At 37.8% G+C, this 20,966-nt stretch overlaps 1 protein-coding gene across 1 annotated transcript in view; it reads left to right on the top strand.

The window, feature by feature from the left end:
* The window catches only part of NECAB1 (N-terminal EF-hand calcium binding protein 1), a 145,998-nt gene that overhangs the window by 101,679 nt on the left and 23,353 nt on the right, over positions 1–20,966 (top strand). The window contains exons 6-9 of the mRNA XM_069466244.1: positions 6,849–6,985; positions 13,059–13,180; positions 15,780–15,856; positions 20,656–20,709. Coding sequence (XP_069322345.1) covers positions 6,849–6,985; positions 13,059–13,180; positions 15,780–15,856; positions 20,656–20,709 — 390 coding nt within the window. The remainder of the gene's footprint in view (positions 1–6,848; positions 6,986–13,058; positions 13,181–15,779; positions 15,857–20,655; positions 20,710–20,966) is intronic.

Below are 20,966 nucleotides of genomic sequence, written 5' to 3'. Positions count from 1 at the left end.
GGGATGTTGTTCTGCTTCTTATTTTCCTTTTTCTTATAATATTGGATAATAGTTAACTTTAATAATTTTTGTTGCTTTAAAAAAATTTTTTTTCATGAGTTTTCAAAAGAGGCTGTGTTCGGAATTGTTTTTCTAACTTCACAAAGTGTCCTCTTAGGTGGTTGTCTTACAGTATGGAAAACTATGGTGACTTTTCTTCTGAGAGTTCCAGGCTTTGTTCTTCTCCTCTACTTTTTATCTGAATCTTCTTTTCTTTGTCTCTGTGACCCTGTTCTTCTCAATTTTGACTCTACTGCCAGCAAATTCTCCTCAGTGTAGGTCCCTCCTGATGTAGCATTCAGCATGATTAATTTCAAGAGTTCATGGTTCCGGCCCCTTTAGGCCTTTCTAGGATTTTTGTGCTCGCTCTCTCATTTTTGTACTTACCCACTTTTAGATAAAATGCTTCCCAGTTTTAGCTGCTGTTCTCAAGTTAGCCATTGTTATTCTAGTGAATGTTGGCTTCTTTGGAGTTCTCTTGTTCTCAGGTTTGTCTCATAATTCCTTGCTTCCTTTTGTTTCTGCCTACACATCCAGTGACACCATGCGGTGTGGCTCTTGTGTCTGTCAGTGGTTTTACTCTTATCCACTTGTAATTTGGAGGTTGATGATAATACCTTGTCATCTAGTTTCATTGTATTTGTCATGTATTGGAACTTTTTATTGTTGTTGCTTTTATCTAGTTGTTCTGTCTGTTTTTATGTGAAGATTCCAGGGGTTTCATAAACTATGCCACCAATATGTTACCCTCTCCAAATCCTCCTGTTATTATTGGTCTAGTTTCCATACTTCTGTGTTACAGAACAAGAAATGGGCCTAAAGGAATAAAACCAGACTCATATAGTCTTGAAGAGAAGGGAAGAAATCTTAGTCAATATACATATAAAGATATGGGAGAGAAAGGAAGAAAGAGGGTTTCAAATCAGAGACTGAGGAAGAAATTTGGGAAGATTCTAGAAAATGAGGTCTCCAGTAGGAGGAAATGGCTGACAGAATTCAGAGGAGATAAAGGGCAATGCAGGATACACTGTTTAGAATTATAAATTGCATCCCATGTACTGCCCTTGATGAGAAACAAAAATGGAAAAACCTTCTGATTAATTTTGCAGTTGAACTCTACGTATTGAACTTGACACTCCTCAGGGACTGAATTCCATCAGTCACGGCTTTAATATGGTAACAAATACATATATAAAATGTATATATTTTTAATAAGCAAGGTAGAAGATGTGCAGTAGAAATTATATGTGAAAAGAACTCAGTAAAATTAATATTTGTGGAGAGCTTACTACATGCCAAACACCAACCATACATTTATCCTAGCGATAACTCTGAGCTGAACTATAATGACAGTAGACAAACCCAGGTCTTGTGAATTTTGAGCCAATGATCTGTCCATTATACTTTATAATGTCATTTCTCCAGTGGATTAATAGCAATAATGAATACTGATCAAAAGCACACCCTACTGTGTGCTTTATATACTATATTTCATTTTACTCCTTACAATAAGCTTACAACTATTTTTATCCACAGTTAAGGAAATAGGAACTTAGAAAGGTTGAATACTTTCCAAAGTTCACACAGCTATCAAGTGGCACAAATACAGATCAGATTTTTTTTTTCCTACTACAGAGTCTTGCTCTGTTGCCCAAACTGGAGTGCCGTGGCATCATCATAGCTCACTGCAGCCTCAAACACCTGGGCTCATGTGATACTCCTGCCTCAGCCTCCCAAGTATCTGGGGGTACAGGCACTTACCACCATGCCCAGCTAATTTTTCTATTTTTTTATAGAGATGGAGTCTCACTCTGTTGCTCAGGCTGGTCTTGAATTCTTAGCCTCAAGCAATCCTCCCACCTTGGCAACCTCTCAAAGCACTAGGATTACAGGCGTGAGCCACCACCCCCAGCCCAGATCAGAACTTAAGTGTAACATCTTCGGGCCCAGATTCTTAACCACCGCACTAGGTGACTAGATGCCTGGGAATGTGATCTGGGTCCTCATCTGTTAGCTATTTATCTCCACATTTGGGCTGGCTCTGTGGATGTCCCCATCCTCATACTCATGTGCATTTTACTAAAATTCCACTTGTTTGAAGAGGATTATTTCTTATCAGAATGGGACTGTTATTTAGGAAAAGACATCCAAGGGATCATATGTTCTTGGTAGGGTCTCCTGATACGAGACAGACTGATAGAAGGAGCCAGAAGAAAGAAGCCTACACAAAGTGAGTCCTTGACAACTCTAGAATGAGCCCTGTATAATGTAGTTCATCAATATAAAGATCTTAAATAATATAACTCATCAAAGTATTTTCTGATTTCAAACTACAGAATATCTGCCTAAGATGAGGCTTTGAAATTATTTCAATTTATTGGTTGTTGAATAATATTTTATTCCAAAATTATAATCTGTCTCCTCTTTCACTAACCTGAGAATCTATCAATCCTTTAATCCTTGTGATGCTGTAGTCTGAAATTATTTTGTTCTCTTGTTTTGCCATCTGAGATTTCCAAAGACGTATCTAAGACTCACCTCAGTCCATTTTTAAGATAATTAAGAACCAGTTCTTTATTATTTATTTTTCAAGACTTAAATTTGATATAATGTTCTCCCAGTATAGAAAAAAATATATGTACCATTTAAAAATGAAAGCCCAAGAATATTTAAAAGAAGTAGGGCACAGATAATGTGTGTAAGCCAGTTAGTATTTTTAAAGGTAATAGTTTGGGGAAGAGTAGAAAAAGAGAAAAAGACAACCCTATCTTTGTAAAGTGATATTTTTTTTTCCTTGTTATAGAAGCTGGTACAGATGTCTCAAATGAGCATAGTGAGAGTTGCAAGGATTTAGACCCAAAGACAGTCGGCAGCACACCCCCTGCTAAATGCAATTATTTCTGACCTTATAAACAAGAATTCACTGAGACTAGGTGTCATTGATTTGACTGATTTTCAAAAAGGGCTAATACAAACAGGGAAGTCTGATGCTCCGATTTTCCCAATTAACTCAGATCATTCATAGTGGGGTAATAGCTAATAACTTCTCTCTTCCATCAACCAGTTGGGCAGAGCTTGCTTCCTGAAAATGACCTGACAATTAAGATGTGCAGACAGTCCCCTAAGAACCCTGATTTTCAAAGCACTATGCTTCTAGTGCTAGTATTTTTACTTAAATGAATGCTAGCCCTGCCCCAGTGCCACAAAAGGTAATATAGTATTGAAATGTTTACATTTTGGCTTTCCAAAGGCAAAAAAAATGGAAGCAGTAATGCTAGTTTGTTAACAACTTCTACTTAATGATTCATGTAACTGACAATTATCAATGACATGAATGAACGTTATTGGGAGCTGAGAAATACACTGTTCGCTTTCATTTGCCCATATCTTTTCTGACAGACATGAGGGGCTAAACTGTGTTTGAAAAAAGAGGCAGAATTTGGATGTTGAGTATTATCTGTCCCTTTTTTTTTCTTTTTTGTTACTGCTTTATTAGATCAGTGAAAGTTCTTTCTGCCAGTCTCTCAAATACGGGTTTGCTCAAAGGAACACGTGTCTTATGCCAGCACATCAATCTTCTGGGGAGTTAGGAATGCAAAGATCCCTTTTTGTACCTTCACGACCAACACATTTGTTGAGAATAAAAAGGGCTAGGCTTTGACATTTTCCAGCTTGTTATCTATTTAATTTTCCATCTGCTTCTTTTGCCACTGCCTTCCAAAGGAACATCTGCTGCGTATCTGAGAAAAGGGAAGGAAGATTGGATCTGCGCCACCTGGGTCTGCAGTCCCAAACCCCGGGATCCAGAATAAGGGAAGGGAAGAAGACTAACAAACGGTCTAGAAAATAAAAAGAGGACAAACAGTCTGTTAAGAACAAAGCTGTATTTCCCTTTATTGCAAAGCCCACATGATCGGGCAAGCTGGGCAGCAGCATCTACAGCCAGCAAGGGCTGGGGGCAGGGGAGGCAGCTGGTGACTGGCCAGCGGCAAGAGCAGTTCCCAGAGCGTAGACACTCCCTCTGGTGCCTTCCTCTCCATATGGTACCCTATTCCTCACGCACTCTTTAAGCTGCTATGAGTCAGGCTTTGTTCTGGGCATTCCAGAGGCAGAGATGAATAAGACATAATCCCTATGCTTAAATTAGCTAGCCTAAAATGGGCGATATAGACAAGTAAACAACAAATTACAATATTAAGTGACAGATTCTATATTCTAGGTAGGGAAAAGATGTTACAGGAATACACAGGAGAGGAAGGAAGTGTGTCTGATCCTGTGAAGGGAAGTGGTGGTTCAAAGGAAGGAATGGCTGTACAAGGACAGTGCCCCCAGCTGAGTCTGGAAGGATACCTAGGGATATTAGAAGACAACTTCTTTTTTCTCCTTATCACCAAAGGGCAGCATATAACAGCCAACCTTCATAATTAACTCAAAAATGTCATCCCCCAAAGCCTTTGATGTACCCACCTACCTCTCTCAATGCCAAGACAGCAACATTTATATCAAATATATCAACTAGCTGGGTTGTGACATTTCTTAGTGTTATATGAGGGTCACTAGTGGGGATAGCAAACTCTCATCAGAGTCAGATAAAAGTGTGAGCAACCTAATAACTTCCTGATTTGCTATGATGAAGCAATGATGGAGTAGCCAATTGTCTGATTTTAACTTTCCTTAATTACCTAACTTTAACATTACCAAAATCTTTATATGTAAGACCACAATAGCAAATGCAATAAATTCTCAGGGTTACGAGTTTGTCTGCAAACAGTCAGGTATTGAATAAGTATCTATTCTGGGCACCATGGGGAATACAGAAGTATAAGACATGACCTTTGTGTCTAAGAAGCTAAAATCTAATTGCAACAACCAGAGTGTTTAAATTGGCTAACTAAAAAAAATACCAATCTCTTTTCTATAGTTTTGACATGACAAATATTTAACATTTAAATGAGAAAAGGATACGGCTGGTGCTGTGCTTCATTGCTTGGTAAATGCATGCTTCCTTCATTTTTCAATGCTGTCTACAAATAGGTATAAAACTTTTTATCATTTGCTTTAGATTAGTCATAGTGTATACTGAGATGCAAATATAGCTGGAATAATTTCTGACTACGCAATTATATTTTGTCTTCATTGTAATAAATTTTATTTTAAAAATATGCTTTGGCAAAATGGAAATAACTGGGGAAAGAATCAAACACACTTTTTTTTCTTATCACCACATTTTCTTTCCATCTCAAGAGAAAACTTTCCTCTATTTTCAAAAACACAATGAGAGATAATATTTTTGAAGTTTTATTGCCAATAAATAGCAAGCTATGAGATCAAATTAAGTATTCTCTATATGTTTTAGCTTGATTTTACTCACCAAAAATTCTAATTATTATTATTATTTTATTTGATGGTTAGTTTCTCAAGTGGGATTTAAATAAAAATAGGGTTTAATTTTTAGACTATTAGATACGATAAATAAGGAAATTTCCTGTTGTTCACCTGCACAGAATGTGCTTAAAAAGAGACCGATGATTAAAACCTTTTACTGTTTCAGATTAGAAAAGAAACGAAGTTTTCCATGACATTAGATTGTTCTTCTAATAGAAAAACTTCCAAAGTAATTTATATCAGGAGGCCACAGTCCGATATTTCCTAATTTGGAGTCGACAGAAGCACAGAATATTTTTGAGTCAGAATGTATGCCAGAGTTACTTAGTTTGAGCTATAAGTGAGAAGGCTGAGAATCAGCCAGGTTAAATAACTGCAGTGTGGGTTTACAACTATGCCCTCAGATTCCCCAACACGTCGTGATTCATGTCATTATCTTGTCACCGTAATTCCTTTTTAGTTTTCTGTTTTCAACCACGAAAAAATCATTCTGTTTAGGGACAGAGCCAGACAAATCCTTTCCTTGGCTGAACTTGAATATACTATTCTCACCCAAGACCCTAGAAAATCAGATTTTGCTGTCTGGTCCCATGACCTGAAAGAGTAGCTCTGACACCACTTTATTTCACGCCAACCTGATTTTCTTTCTAGGTTCTCCCTGAGGCTTTAGAAAACAAGAGCAGCAGGTGAAATCATCCACGGCTCACCCATCTACCTTAATTAAGCAAAGGTCCCGTTTTGTACCTTCATAACCAACACATTATTAAGTATGGTTATGACATCTGCAGTGATCTCCATGTAGACCTGGAGCTGTTTGAATGAATGCTGCTTTGACATGTTGTTCTAGAAGTTAGTTGCAAATGAGCTTCAGGTAAAGTTGCTGAGGGAGAAAAGCAAGCAGATTTAGTAAACTGTTTCAATATTCCAGGCCTAACATTTTCTTCATTTTAAAATAACTGCACAAATTTCCTTTGGCTTCAGACTAATACAGATCAGGCATGATAAATACATCAAGAGAGAATTAAGCCAATTGCTGAAACGTGACTGCGTTTTGTTGGTAACAGAGAAAATACATGATGGCATGGTCATCATTTAAATGAAACACAAAGCAAATCCAGAGTTAGTCACATTCCAACCTGTTTAATTCATGTCTATTCTATAATTCTGCTGGGTTTTGTCCTTTTCTCTAATTCTGAGGCAGGTGCAGTGGGAGGTGAGACATTCCAGTCATTCCTGCGGCTTTTTTATTCAACTTCTGGTGGGTGGATGGAGCTCTGCTGTAGCATCCAGGGCCCAACACTTCTTTCCTCCTTTCTCAACTCTCTCTAGGACCAACCTGAGATTGGTGGGTACATGGAAGAAAAAACGTTTCCGGGTGTTTTCTTCTGCCATACTTCTAATTGCATTTCTTTCGTCACCCTTAGGACTACCAAGAAGCCTCCAATTTGGAACAATTTGTAACTCGATTTTTGTTGAAGGAGACCTTGAATCAGCTGCAGTCTCTCCAGAATTCCCTGGAATGTGCCATGGAAACTACTGAGGAGCAAACCCGTCAAGAAAGGCAACTTAAAAGTTTTCATATCCTCTCTCTTTATTGACTGTGTTCATGAAAAACCAGTTGAGAGGCATCGTACTTATACTAGCGAAAACTAAAAATGAGAATTGATAGATTTAAAAAGAATGGTTGGGACCTCTGCTGGGTGCCTGCCTTATCATTTGCCTCTAAAAAGACCATTCTATTTTTTCTTATACTGTCCATCATTTAGTCAATGAATTTTAATTGAGGGTTTAGTAGAGGGACAAGATGTAAAGGACACTGTGGATGATATGAAGATACATTTAACATAATGCCAATCCTTACGGAGGCCTAAGTCTATGACGTAAATAAGACATGAGCACTAAAATTATACTGCAAGGGACAAAGTGGTAAATGCCATACACAAGGGGAAATAAATTGCCAGTGGGTTTCAGAAGAGTAAAAGATTAAGCATGGGTAGAGGGATGACAGTCAATTTCATGGAGTTCCTCTGGGACATTTGAGCAAATGGGTATAATTTGAAAATATGGAGATGACAGGAAAGATTACAGACTGAGTGAACCTGGACAAAAATGAGGACAGTTGAGAATTCAGTAAGCCTAATTATTTCAGGAAATGGAGAAACGTGAATGACGAGAAAGATTTCAAAATTCAATGCCACCAATACTTATCACTGAGAAGATAAGTGGTGATATTGTAATAGATATAAAAATAAAGGTAGCAATGCTAAAGAGAAACCTAAATTCCTTTGGTAATGCTAAAAGAATGAGTACAGCAGACATCAAGGTAATTCCAGGGGAACAGTTGGTATGTTCTTGAGTTGTCATTGTTTATACTTCGCAAGTTAGAGAAGGGTTTGGCAAAACTCTTGCTCCTACAACATGTTTTGGCAGATGTGTTACTTTCAACTTATGGATGTGCTTTATCTAACTTTTGCATTTTAAATTAGAGAGAACCACACAGTAAGTTTTTTGAACAGGCTGATAATAGACTACTCTGCAGGACCAATTTTTCTAAACAAATTAATGGATACATAATTATTAGGACATCTCCAAAAAACACTGGAATTTTCCACCATGTGTTTACAATGTCAAAATGAATGAGCACCACCAGATTCTAACAAAAAAGCCTATAATTCCAGAATCTAATGAGCCCGTGCAGCTGATGAACACAGGGATGGACTCTTCCGTGGATCTGAGAAGCATTTTTCGCACTGTGAACTTTCTATTTTCACTTCATTGAGTGATTCCATTGCAAATGGCAAAGTGCTAACAATTAGCTTTAGAAAAGCAACAACTCACACAGCTCCTCAGGTTTGCGCAGAGGATAACTGAATGTCTTGAAGCACAATGAAATTGATTTCATGTGGCTAATGAGAAAATGAGGACTGTTTTATTGCTTCTTTTGTTTAGACTTTCTGGAAATAAAATGGGTTCTTCCTTTTGAGAATCAACCATTTACCACCTGAGAAGAGGCTTGGAAAAGCACTTTGCTTCCCCCTTCACCTGCACTTTCGGTTTTTTCTGTAGTCAGCTCCTACAAAGTTGTGTTCTGCACTCACCACCGTCTTGTGAATATTTAATTGACAACTGTTCTTTGTGTTGGGCCACAGGCTACCCTTGCTCAAAGCTCAAAAATAGCTTGAAATAATGGGAAATGTTACAGGTCCAGTGCCAGTTTGGGGGTGCTATTGTATGGCACTTGACGAAGGCACCCAGGGTCGTCCAGATCCCACCTCAAATCTGTGACACTCCTCCCTGGGAGGTTTCTGAAAAAATACACAAACAAGAAAACAGAAAACAAGGTATCACTCTGAGTTTGTGCCCATAATACCCAGTGTTTAGTCTCTGAGGAACCAGACTAAAGCACATGACTTAGGCCCCAACCTAAAGGAGCTGTGTCTTCTCTCCTGATACTACATCTTCCTATCAGCTGGCCACCAAAAACCAAAGTGACAGGAACCCCAGGACCTCACCAGTGAAGAGAAGACAGAGAAAGGCAGTCCTTTAACCATGACATCAATCAAGATACCAGTGAAAAAGCTTTATGGGGAGATACGACATGAACTGACCTTTAGGGTGGATTTGAATGGCAGGATGATATTCTCTCTGAAGGGATCAGTCTCCTCACTCACCCTATGTTACTCATCTCTCATCTGGCTAACTTCCAGCTTGGACACGGATCGGATGCGACTTTCTCTGGGAAGACTTTACTGCCCTCAAACCAGGATTTCATACCTCCTACTTTGCTACCGTGTACTCCTATAGTGCCCTCTATGTATAGCCACTTACCTCAGCCCCTTCCTTGTTTAGCTCCCCCATTAGACTTTGAGTTTCTAGAACATGGGAACTTTGTGTTATTCCCTTCTACTTTATGTACCTACTTGTTGAATATGTGAAACTGAATGAAAAGAAATGCTACGTAAAGGGAGCCCTACAGAGGAGCAGCAGGTGAGGACCTGGGACAGTGAGGAAACCAACCTATCTAGCATCTGGGGTTAAGAAAGATCTTAAAAGCTAGACAGATGCATTCAGGCTTAATTCTTTCAGAGATTGTCAATGGCAATTGTAAATAAGCAATAAAATGAAAACAATGTTTAAGGAAAATTAGTATGTAGGTATGTAGTACAGATTTGAGGAAGAGGGGAACAGGCTCATAGAGGAGAGGTCAAATCAGTGTATCCAAAAATTCATCAGTCTTTTATGTTATAAAGGAAAATTCCATGACGCCCTGAGCAAGTAAGAGTTGTAACCCGCGGATATCATTAAAATTCCCTGGGTTGGAATAATTTGCTTTCCCTTCAGCATCAACATTACTTTGGGATTTAATATTTGTGAAAGCTAAGGATACAAAAACTCCTTGGGGATATGGCAAATTTAGAGAAGTCATCCATTCCATCTATCAGCCCAGGGCAGAATCACACAGTATCACTCATCCTGCAGTAATGAGTTAGACACGCCATGTTGGGCAGAATGTCTGTGTCTATTCACGTGAAAATAGTTATTTCAGAGAGAAGGGATGTGTGCAGCTGGAATGCCACGGAGGTGAGGTTTTCAGATAGCATTCTACAGCACTCTTCCGGCCCTGGCAAACTGAGTAAATGGGAGTCACTTTAATCCCATGTCTTCTGAAAGTACCTAATAGCCAATGACAAGAATAATCATTATGTTATACTGAAGTTTCCTTCTAGAGGACCCCTGTCCTCTCACATAAACCTCTTCCTCATAAACGATTTCTAGAAACATGGTTTTAATTATATGCAGATTTCCTTTTTATAATAGAATCTGCAAGTTTACTTTATTTTTCAAAGTTCTTCTATATCCAGGGACATAAATGATTCCATCTGGACTTGCAAGTTATTTTTCTCCTTTTGATAGTTGTCCATTGTAGAAGTAAGAAAAGGCGTTAATTTCATTTATAGAAAATTATAAAAGATAGCTTACAATCCCTTAGCTTGAACATAGAAAAGGATTGTTCTAATCACTTACTCCCATGACCACCAAAGCTTCTGGATAGCTGGGGTTTTTTTAAGCCATAGCAAAATCCATAGGGAGATTTAGTTAACAATTGGAGATTAAAAATGTATGATTTCTTTTGCTCTCTCCCAAAACCCTTAAAACATGGCAATAAAAGTACCTGGATAAAAGGAAACATTAACCCCCAAACATAAAAAGGATAGAAGAAGAGCCAAAGGGACACAAACCTGGAGCTGGAAAGAAGGCAAATCTAGTGGAAACTGATTTGGAAGCTCTGAGAAAGCTGAAACTTACACAGGCAATGCAAGAAGCCAAGATGCGATTCAACTGGTATCACAGAACCTCTGCCAAGCTCAAGAACTGGCTGCACTATGTGCAACTGTTAGTGAGGGTGAAGGTAGAGCTGACATATTGTTGAAAACTCCACCTAATCCTTGGAGAACTAGAGGTGTGCCTTCTTAAGATGGGCACAACTGGTGGTCGGGCACGATATTAAAAAACAAAATATTAAGTGAAGTCTCCATATTGAAGAGTGAGCTGTGAAATACCCTTCAAAGACTCTGCTCCCAGAGTATTCACCACTGGGCTCACACCCTCCAGCTGGGGTATGCTTCTCGGAGGGATCTGATCAGTCCAAGAGAAAAGTCTTAGCAGTGCCAATCGTCAGGGTCCCCCAGTAAATAGGCCGAGCCAGGCCACTCTACAGCAGAGACTGCAAGTTGGCAATCCCCACACAGAGGTTCCAATCAGCCTTGTAGTTCCTCCGTCCAAAATGTGTGGGGTTGAACAAACAAACAAAAAAAATCAAACGTAAGAAAACAAACAGAAATAATCCAGACAGCAGGAAAAAAACGTGTAAAAATGAAATGATCAATAACTTCAGAAATCTAAGAGAAGATATTGCATTTATGAATTAAAGATAGAATGCTATTTTTAAAAAAGAATATTGAAAGCACATACAAGAAGTCTTGGAAATTATAAGTATGACAGCAAAAATATTCTCAGGCAAGTTTAGATATAAAAGTGTAATGAAATCTCTATAAAGAGATAAAAAAAACAGAAAAGAAATAAGAAGAAAACTAAAGGGTCAGTCCAAGAGGTCTGATATTTGTAAAACAGCAATTCCAGAAAGAGAAGAAAGGAGAAAAATTATGTAATGAATAATTCAAGAAAAATTCTCAGAACAAGGACACGAGTTTCCAGCTTGATAGAACAGACCAAGAGCCCAAAAATGAGTACTAAAAGTCCAACACCAAGGCATGCCATTATGAAATTTCACAGCACTGGAGACAAAGGCAAATGTCTAAAAATTCTCAGAAAAACCAGGTCATATGCAAAGGATCAAGAAAACACTAGGTTTTTCAGTAGTGACTGTGGGAGCTGCAACATAACGGAACAAATTTTTCAAGATGATTTGCAACTTAGAATTCTTTACTCCATGAAGCCACCAATAAAGTCAGTGTTTATACATGCAAAATCTCAAGAATTTTACCTTTTATCATGTACAATTTCTTATGAATCAATTAGGGGATATTTTCCACCAAAACAAAGGAGTCAATTAAGAACAAAAATGAAAAGTAATAAAAGGGAGGGGGAGGTAATCTAACATAGGAGAAAGGCTAAAGGAATCTTCCCTAGCTGACAGATAATAAAGATTTTAGGATGATTATATTAGTATTAGATTTGATTACCTATCACAGAAAAAAAAAAGTGGCTTAAACACATAAGGGCTTACTATCTCTTATAAAGAAATCTGGTGAGGAGCAGCTTAATTCAAGTATGACATCTTTACAGATTTATCATAGACTTTCTTTTTCCCATGTCATGTGCAAATAAATCTTCCATCCCCAAGTTTGCCTCATGGTCCCAGGTGGTTGTCGGAGTTCCAGCTATCGTGTCCACATTCCAACCAGGAAAGAAGACTAAGGAAAGACAAAGGGTTTCCTCCTAGTTGAATCTGTCCTTTTAAGCAGCCTTCCTGGGAGTTCCTTGTAACATTTCCCACGTATATCATTGGCCTGAGCTTTTCATATTGGAAAGTTAATAGATAAAGCCTAAAACTAAAAAATAAAGAGTTAGGAATTTAAGCATGTTATATGCTGATATGAAAGCAAACTCCTGCTAAAATGTATTGTCTTTATGAAAGGGGAGAGAGGGGGGAGCTCCTGTTTGCTGAAATAAGATTTATAGAATTACTTGACTTTAAAAATATAAGGATGGATAGCTTTGATCAAAAAATAAATCTAAAAACCTGAATTAAAGAAAGAAAACTCTGTAGATGTCCTCAAGCTAAACAAAATACAACAGCAGCATACACATTTATTTTTTTTTTTTTACTGCTGACTGACCAACAAAGGAAAGAAGTCTTTCTTAAATTATGATTTTTACTCAAACTTTTTAATTTTAATAATAAAGAAAGTTCAGAATTCTCTTCCTCTGGTTCACATACGATAGTACCAAATTACCTTGGGTTTCTAGAGCATCCTTGCAAGCTGTCATCCTCATAAGTTTTCATTTCACTACACTAGAAAACCTTTGTGACTGACATTTGAAGATTTGTTCCTGGAGGCAAGAGACTGAAGTGCTGACATTGAGGTTAAATGTTATCTCTGTTGTTCAAGGCAAGGGCCGACCAAGCCAGAAGTCCTGTCGATTCAATGGCCTGGAAAACGATCAAGCCGCAGGGTCCAGAGACACAACAGCTTTTCTCCTAACAGCCCTCAGTTTAACGTCAGCGGTCCAGGTAACACAGCCTTCATTTTTTTCTTCGTCAAAGTCAACTCATTTTGCATTTTCCAATTGATTATTTTAACAAACAGCAGCTAAGACAATAGTAATAATGGAACACTTTCCTTATACCAAATAAGTTTGAAACTGAAGTGGTGAAGAGTGCAGGGTATTAAGAACTGGGCAGTTGTTCTGTCCATCAGCACTGTCAGAGCCCTAGCAGTTGTGCCCAGGGCAGCACACGGAAAGATGGAGAATAGGGAAGAAAGTAGCTCCATTAGCTGATACCCAAAAGACTTGAGCTCTATAGAACTCTCTGTCATTTTGAAGCAAACAGGTTTCTTTTAGGCTACACCCTAATGTGCTCTAGATCTCCAAGCCTCCCTAGCATACCCTAAATTCACTTAGGAAAAGCATCCTTGTTTCCATGATAGGATTAATCATAGCTGGTGTTTTTTAAGTTTGCAATGTAATGTAAGATTTATTGGGCTAAACCTTACTAATAATTGTTAGGTTATTAAATTTTAACTGTGTCATTTATAACCATAATATTTTGAAATCAATTTGAAATATGCAAACTCATGTTGCTAAATATTGGAGTAATTTTTACAAAAGCATGAGTATACACATGCACATATATTATTTGAACGTGTTGTGTTGTTCTAACACAAATGAATCTTTATAAATCTAAGATTCAGAAAATCAAAGTACTAACTGTATCCTATATTTATACCAGCTGTACTTGAAAGATTTCAGAATCTTTTCTTGAATAGAGCCTTATTTTATCCTTGTAAGATAGATGTTAGCTTCCCTATTTCCCCATTTCACAGGTGAGGAAACCAAAGCCCCGAAAGCCAAGTGGTTTGTCCATGGTCACATGGAATATTAGTCCATTTCCATTTTTATTGTGAAACAACTTTAAAATCTTGGTGGTTACAATTGCAAATATATGTTTTTCTCTCTCGTGAGTCTCTGGCTGGTTGTGATTTGGGCAATTTCAGCTGGACAAGGCTCTGGGCTGTGTATAGAGTTCGGCTCTCCTCACATAGCCTTCTTCTGGATAAGTGACAATTGAGCATTTTCTTCTCCTGGTGGGTGTCAGAAACCCAAGCAGCCAGATCAAAATCACACAAGTACATTAAAAACCACTGTTTTATACACTGTGTGCATCCTGCCTGCTAACTTCCCACTGGCCAAACAAGTCACGTGCCAAGCACAGTAACAATGGGGAAGGAAATAACACTTCACCGTTTATAGTAGGAGGTACTGCCAAGTTGTGGGCAAAGTATATATACAAAGTGTACATACATATACTTCTGTAGCAGGAGGAGAGTGAAGAATTGGGAACAATAATACAATCCCTCACCCCTTGTGACTAGAAAATGACAATACTAGGCTCCCGAGACAAAATGTAGATTGTTCTTTCCATTTTAACCATTGAGAAAACAGTCTTAGTTCTAAATATCCTTCCTAGGGACTTTGATGAGATAGTCACCTTACACCCTTTTGGGATCAGCCCAGATTGGAAATATGTTAACTAATTTGTGAATTAAAAATTAAATGTAAACTTATTTATACATTTATAATATCTTCTTCAGCCTCTTTTCTTTCTCTCTCTCTCTTTTTGTAGCTACTTCTTTGTGGCAGAGCTAATGCTCATTTTTACAACATAATTTATTTTGTGGGCTTTGAAAGGTGCTTCCTCCAAGAAGGCAGATGGAAAAGTGAATTCTGATGTATGTCATTACCCCTTTACAATTTAGGTCTTATCTTTATTGCATTCAAAACTAAAGTAAAGCTTTATAGTCTTGAATTCAATCACATTCCCGTTTCAAGAAACATTAAATAATATTACTTCAGCAAATGACTGTGGAAACATTTTGAGTAAGCTACAGTAAAGGATACACAAAGATGGCAGGATGTTTGTGCAGGGGCTGAAACTATAACTCTTCCCTTTGCACCTTTATATAATATTAACAGCAGCAATAATAGCACGATGTATATAATGTCTGTCTTGGTGCTAGACACACACATATATACACATGCATACAGATATCCTACATACATATATACAAATATAGATTAACAGACTCTAGTCTGCACACTTAATGGCTACACTGTGTCTATAGAGTCCATGTATACTCAAGTTAGTTCCCGGAAAAGGAGACACTAGCTGTCTTGCTCTTATGTCCTTTTTTATTGTAGCCGTTTATATCTTGCTGGGGTCAGGGGTATGGTTTCATGGACTCCTACCACTGCCCTACAGGTAAGTTTAGAATTATTGATTGATGCTTTCCTTTTTTCAAAAGATAACCAGCTACCTTATGGGGTTTTAGAAATGGCTCAGCAGGTTCTTTTCATTTGAATATCAAAGGCCAGACAGGCAACAACATGAAAAACAGGCCCTTGGAAATGAACCCACTGGGATGCATGAATCTACAGAAATCAATAACTTAGAAAGCGCTCATGTAAAATACATTTTAAAAAACGTGTTGACTAGTCAATGACACTGCATCCTTCCTTCAGGGTAAAAGGAAAGCTCTGAGATAACCAAGCATTCCTACTCTGTCTGAAGTTTAATATGTACCCTCATGATTTCCATCTCCCACCCCCAGGCTTATTAGAAGAAGACAACCAGTGGATGACCCAGATAAATAGACTCCAGAAGTTAATTGATAGACTGGAAAAGAAGGTGGGTGCTTCCTTTCCTTTATTCTCTCTCCTGTTTTTCCAGATATTCTGACCCGGTGTTCCTCATTGCCTCAATATCCATGGCTGCCACACAGAGAGATTAACAGCCAGGATCCCAATGATCCTACAAATGGTTGCTTGGTAGTTATTTGGGATTTTGTTGTTTTTATTGTTGTTGTTAAAGCAAATGTAGAAGCTCACGTCAATTCTCCTCCAGCCCCCAATGATATTTAAAATAGGATGTGGGGTTAAGAGTTAAATAAATCTACTGCACTGCCTGGCTCTGAGGTTATCAAGCAACCCAAGTGGCAGTGTGTTTGAATGATGCTAATGGCAGCTCTTAGGTATGACTTGGGTGAAGTCTTGGGAATCTTTCAAATTAATTCAGGGAAATGGCAGTACTGTATACTAAAAGATAAGATTCCACACTCAACTTCTAGAAATTACCATGTTTACTGATGATTTTGACATTAAAACTGTCTAGTGAACAAACAAGTTGGGATATGATGAAGAGTTCTTTAGAATTACATTTTATGTTCCTAGTTATTATATTTTTATTGATGAATTCAGTTAGTTCCAAATAGTCCTGATATTGTAGTGATATTCCCTTTAAACAACTTTGATGGTAGAGGCAAACTTTGTCAATCAGTGAGAAATTATGTTTTCTGTCCATGCCAGGTACCAGGGAGGGAACATTTATGTTTGAGACAAAGCCACTGATTTTGAAGAATCCATAGTCTACTTATAAAAATAAGCTATTTTTTTTTTTTTTCTGAGAGAGAGAGAGTTAACAGATTGTTTTTTTTTTTTTTTTTTTAAATATATGGTGACACAAAACCAGATTCATAGTGGCTGCTCAGTAAATAGGGGCTGACTGACTGAGACGTGCTAAAGAAACAGCAGGTACTAAAATCTATAGATACTCACCTGGGGGTATAAGCACTGTCAGCTGGGGCTCTCAGGAAGGACTTCATGTGGCAGGAAGAGTTTAAGTGAGGTCTTAAAAATGGTGACTCAATTAAAAATTTGATTGCGAGTAACAAATCACTTCTCTAATCTAAAGGAGAATTTTCTAGAAGGTTTTGGAAGAGCTCACAGAATCAACAGATAGTCTAGAGAACCAAATTCAGGAAAAGTCAAGAGACAAGGTAACTCTAGAGATCTAGATAGCAAGAAATACTCAGCAGTCTCTCAGGTTCCCTCCACTGGAATAAATGAGTTCCAACCATTTCCAGCCCATTGGTTTCTCCTCAAGATACTACTTCCCAGGAGAGAGCGCCTGGTTGGTCTCCTTAGGGTCATATGCTGACTTGAAAGGAAAATGTATTATCATTAAAGTTGGTGTAAATTCTAATCAGCTAACAAACTAACCAAAAACTGATATTTGCAATAGAGAAGTAGAATTTTAGTAAACAGAGAGCAGCTGGAGGGGGCATTCAGGAAGGTGATGGCGTGAACAAGGGTAGATCAGCCTGGTTAATGGTCTTTCATTTAGGGAAGTAGTGACAAATAAGGTTGTGTGGACAGATGGAGGCCAGATCATGGTTGGCTATAAATAATAGGCTAAGGGATTTGGACTTGGTCTTGGAGACAACAGGAGACATTTATTATTTTTCAACAGGTGAGTGACAAACCAAAAAGATCCTTCAGAGAGAAAATGGAACAGCAAGATGCAAAGTAAATTAAAATAAATGCAAAATGGATTAACACAAGGGAAAAAAAAAAAAAAAACAGCTCAGGTATTAAAGAGCAGGTCTGTGCCCCTGAACCCACGGGGGTCAGGTATGGCAAGAGATGGGCCTGGACCAAGGTAGTGAGTGAGAAGAAAATGGCAGATTTGAAAGACTTGAAGTGAAATTAACAGCATCATTGGATGGGTGTGGTGGACAAAGGACAGGAAGAACTGCAGTGACAGTCTGAGGACCTGAGCCTCTGTGTCTGTAATGGTCATACCATTAACAGACAAGGGAGAGACAAGTGACAGATAGTTGGTGAGGTGAGGTGAGAAGGTAAACTGGTTTTTCAGATGTGTTCATTTCAAGGTACAATAGGACACTTAGGCAGAAATCCCCAGTCAGATGTTAGTAGGAGAGCAGTCAGGCCAACAGGTTAAGGTCTTAAAAGCCGTGTCCACAAAGATGAACCTCAAGTCCTGAGCATGCGGCAAGTCTCTAAAAAGGAGATTCTATAAAAGAAGAAACAAGTCAAGGAGAAACAACTTTGGAGAGTTCCAGTTCCTCTGCCATCCTGTCTTTATCAAATTTACATTGACCACTTACTGGATAATAGAGCCCATACCAAAACTATGAACTTGCTGCAAATCAATTTTCCTCCTTTCTTATTTTATTAATTGATATGTGAGCTCAGACTAAGAAGATTCATAGGAAAAATAGTGGCTATGAAAATTAGTTTTCCAATGTTGGAAGCTATGGAAATGCAGGACTCTTATGTGCAAACTAAAGCTTGTTAAACATAAGGATTCAATTGTTAAATAAGCTTAGATTCATTTAAAGAACACAAATATCTGTTTTTCAAGTGGTTTTGAAGTTCTGGACAAAATATTATTTAGTTTCTGAAATCTATATAGTTATTTTTAAAGGAATGGTTCAAACTTAGGCCATGCCTTTTTTCCAACCTTAAATCAAAGTATTGCCACATATCTAGACTTTTTTCTCCCTCCCTCCTATGAAAGGGCTTCATTTTGAGGTTTGCTGAAAGTACAATGTGACCGTTTGCAGCAGGGAGGCTCCGGCTATGTGGCGCTCAGCATGAGCTTTCTTAATGAATGGAGAAGCAGTGCAAGTTCAGTTTTCTTCTACAACTTCTTCTGTATTGCGCTGAATTAGGTTTTTAGAGAAAAACTACCCAATTGCCAAACAGTGACTAAGTGCATGTCATTTCACTGCTGACTACCTTGTCTCCCGTAGTTGTTAACACTAGGCTTGATCTCCCCATTGAAAGGAAGTGAACCTGCGGTGGAACATATGTTATCTTTTTTCTCCATTAAGTATTTATGATAAATCCTTCCTGCACTGTAAACCAAACCCGATTCTATTCATGCAGGGGAAAATAACACTTGCAATTTCTACAAGTTTCTTCAGGTATTCCTTCTATCCATTCCAGCCTGCATGAGTATTTATGGGCACATACTGAGCTTTTATCTTATGTTTTCCTTGATCCTGCAGAAAACACCTTTAATGTTAAACAGAACAACAAGAACAACAGAAAAAAACCTCTTCATTCTTCATGAAGTCCTCAATGTATCATCAGATCACAGGACATTCTCAATCGAGGAATATAACTAAGGATGTCACACTCATACAACTTGTTTTAAGTTTTTCTTACCTTAGATCAGGAAAGAGAGAACTGAAAAGTGTACCTGAGTTGGTGTCAGAAAAATAGCGGTCAAGGAGATTACTGTGTAATGGTTACTACGTGTAGAGCACTTTTTAATTTTCAATTCACATCTGTATGCACTTTATATAATCTTTGCCTTCATGGAAATGTTATGATTTAAGTGGGGCATTCATTCAGCCATTGATTTATTCAACATTTATTGAGTAGCTCCTACGTGTCAGGTACTATTCTGGCGGTGGGAATACAGCAGTGATCAAAATAGGTAACATCCTTGGTATCTAGAGAGACAAACAAAAGCCAAATAAACAAATCCATGAAATAAGATCATTTCAGGTCATGGAAAGTGCTATAAAGAAGAAGTAGGGCAATATGATGGAGATGAGGGGGGTGTTGAAAACTCAAAGTGGTTTGGGAGAGTCTCCCTAAGCAGGTGATACTTGAATTGAGATGTGAAAGACGAGAAGAAGCCAGCTAGATGAAGACCTAGGGATAAAGAATTTAAGGCAGAGCAAACAGTAAAAGTGAACCCCACATCACCAGATAACAGTATAGCTAGAGCAACACAGCTCTATTATTAACAGGCTGGATTTCTACAGCTTTCAATTTATTTCTTATCCACTTAAGGAATTGTGCATAATCCGCACTTGGAAGAAATGCTAGGATGTATGTTCACCAAATGAAATTCTTAGAGATTGCACACTTGGTTTCACTGGGGACGTTAGTGTTATCCATTGGTCATCACAGAAGACTCTAAGGTCTTTTGAGGAATCTTTCATTTTTAGTGAATATCAATAATTTTTTCATTTACTTTTTAATTCACTTTCTATTTAATAAACCAAATTAGTGCTAGGATATAAATGTGTTATAAACAGTAGACTAATGTTTATAATAATCTCCCCAAAAATGTAGAAAATGTAACAGTACTCACAGCAAAAGAAATCAGACTGTTAGGCCTAATCATTCTAACTTTCTTTCTTTTTTTTTTTTTTTTACCTTCCTATCCTTCCCCTTTCTGTTTTAATATTTCTCTGTCCTCCAATGTGCTCTCCAGGGGCATCAGTGAAGGAAACTTTAAAGCAATAACAAATTTAGCACATCTGAAATAGCTCCTTATAATTGATAAATGGATACAAAGAGTCTTTATTGGAATAGCTCAATTTTTAAAAGTCAGAGTTATTTCATCTCTTTTCAGATAATTAGGTTGATTCAACATTAGCCATGAAAGGCCAGGCCTGGTGGCTGACGCCTGTAATCCCAGTACTCTGGGAGGCAGAGGAAGGAGGATGCCTTTGAGGCTAGGAATTCGAGACCAACGTAGGCAACATAGCAAGACCCTGTCTCTAACTATACATATATATTACCATGAAAGAATTATTTGAATATATGGTGTTTTAAAAATTATCTAATTTCTGTTTTTTTTTCTGCCATTTCCTCTAATTGCAGGATCTCAAACTTGAACCATTGGAAGAAGAAGTTATTGAAGGGAATACTAAGTCTGTAAGTACTTTTTCCAGGTCAAAGTTTTAGAAATATATTTTTTTGAAAACAGGATTTAATTTCTTCAAAAATTAGTTACTATCTCCATGAAAAGTTGAAAACATAAGTAGACATATTTCATTTTCAATGGCTAAGTAGTGTTTTCTAAATTGTGATTTGTGTAAACCTAATACCTACTGCACAGGGTTTTTGTGAAAGCACCTGGCATGTAATAGGTGCAAAATGAAGATTTTAAGCATGTATAAATCAGTGCATTA

This window comes from Eulemur rufifrons, chromosome 3 (assembly GCF_041146395.1).
Source record: "Eulemur rufifrons isolate Redbay chromosome 3, OSU_ERuf_1, whole genome shotgun sequence".
In the NCBI taxonomy this organism is placed as follows: domain Eukaryota; kingdom Metazoa; phylum Chordata; class Mammalia; order Primates; family Lemuridae; genus Eulemur; species Eulemur rufifrons.
The sequence above is the reverse complement of the archived record's forward strand: the minus strand, read 5'-3'. Positions and strand labels throughout refer to the sequence as shown.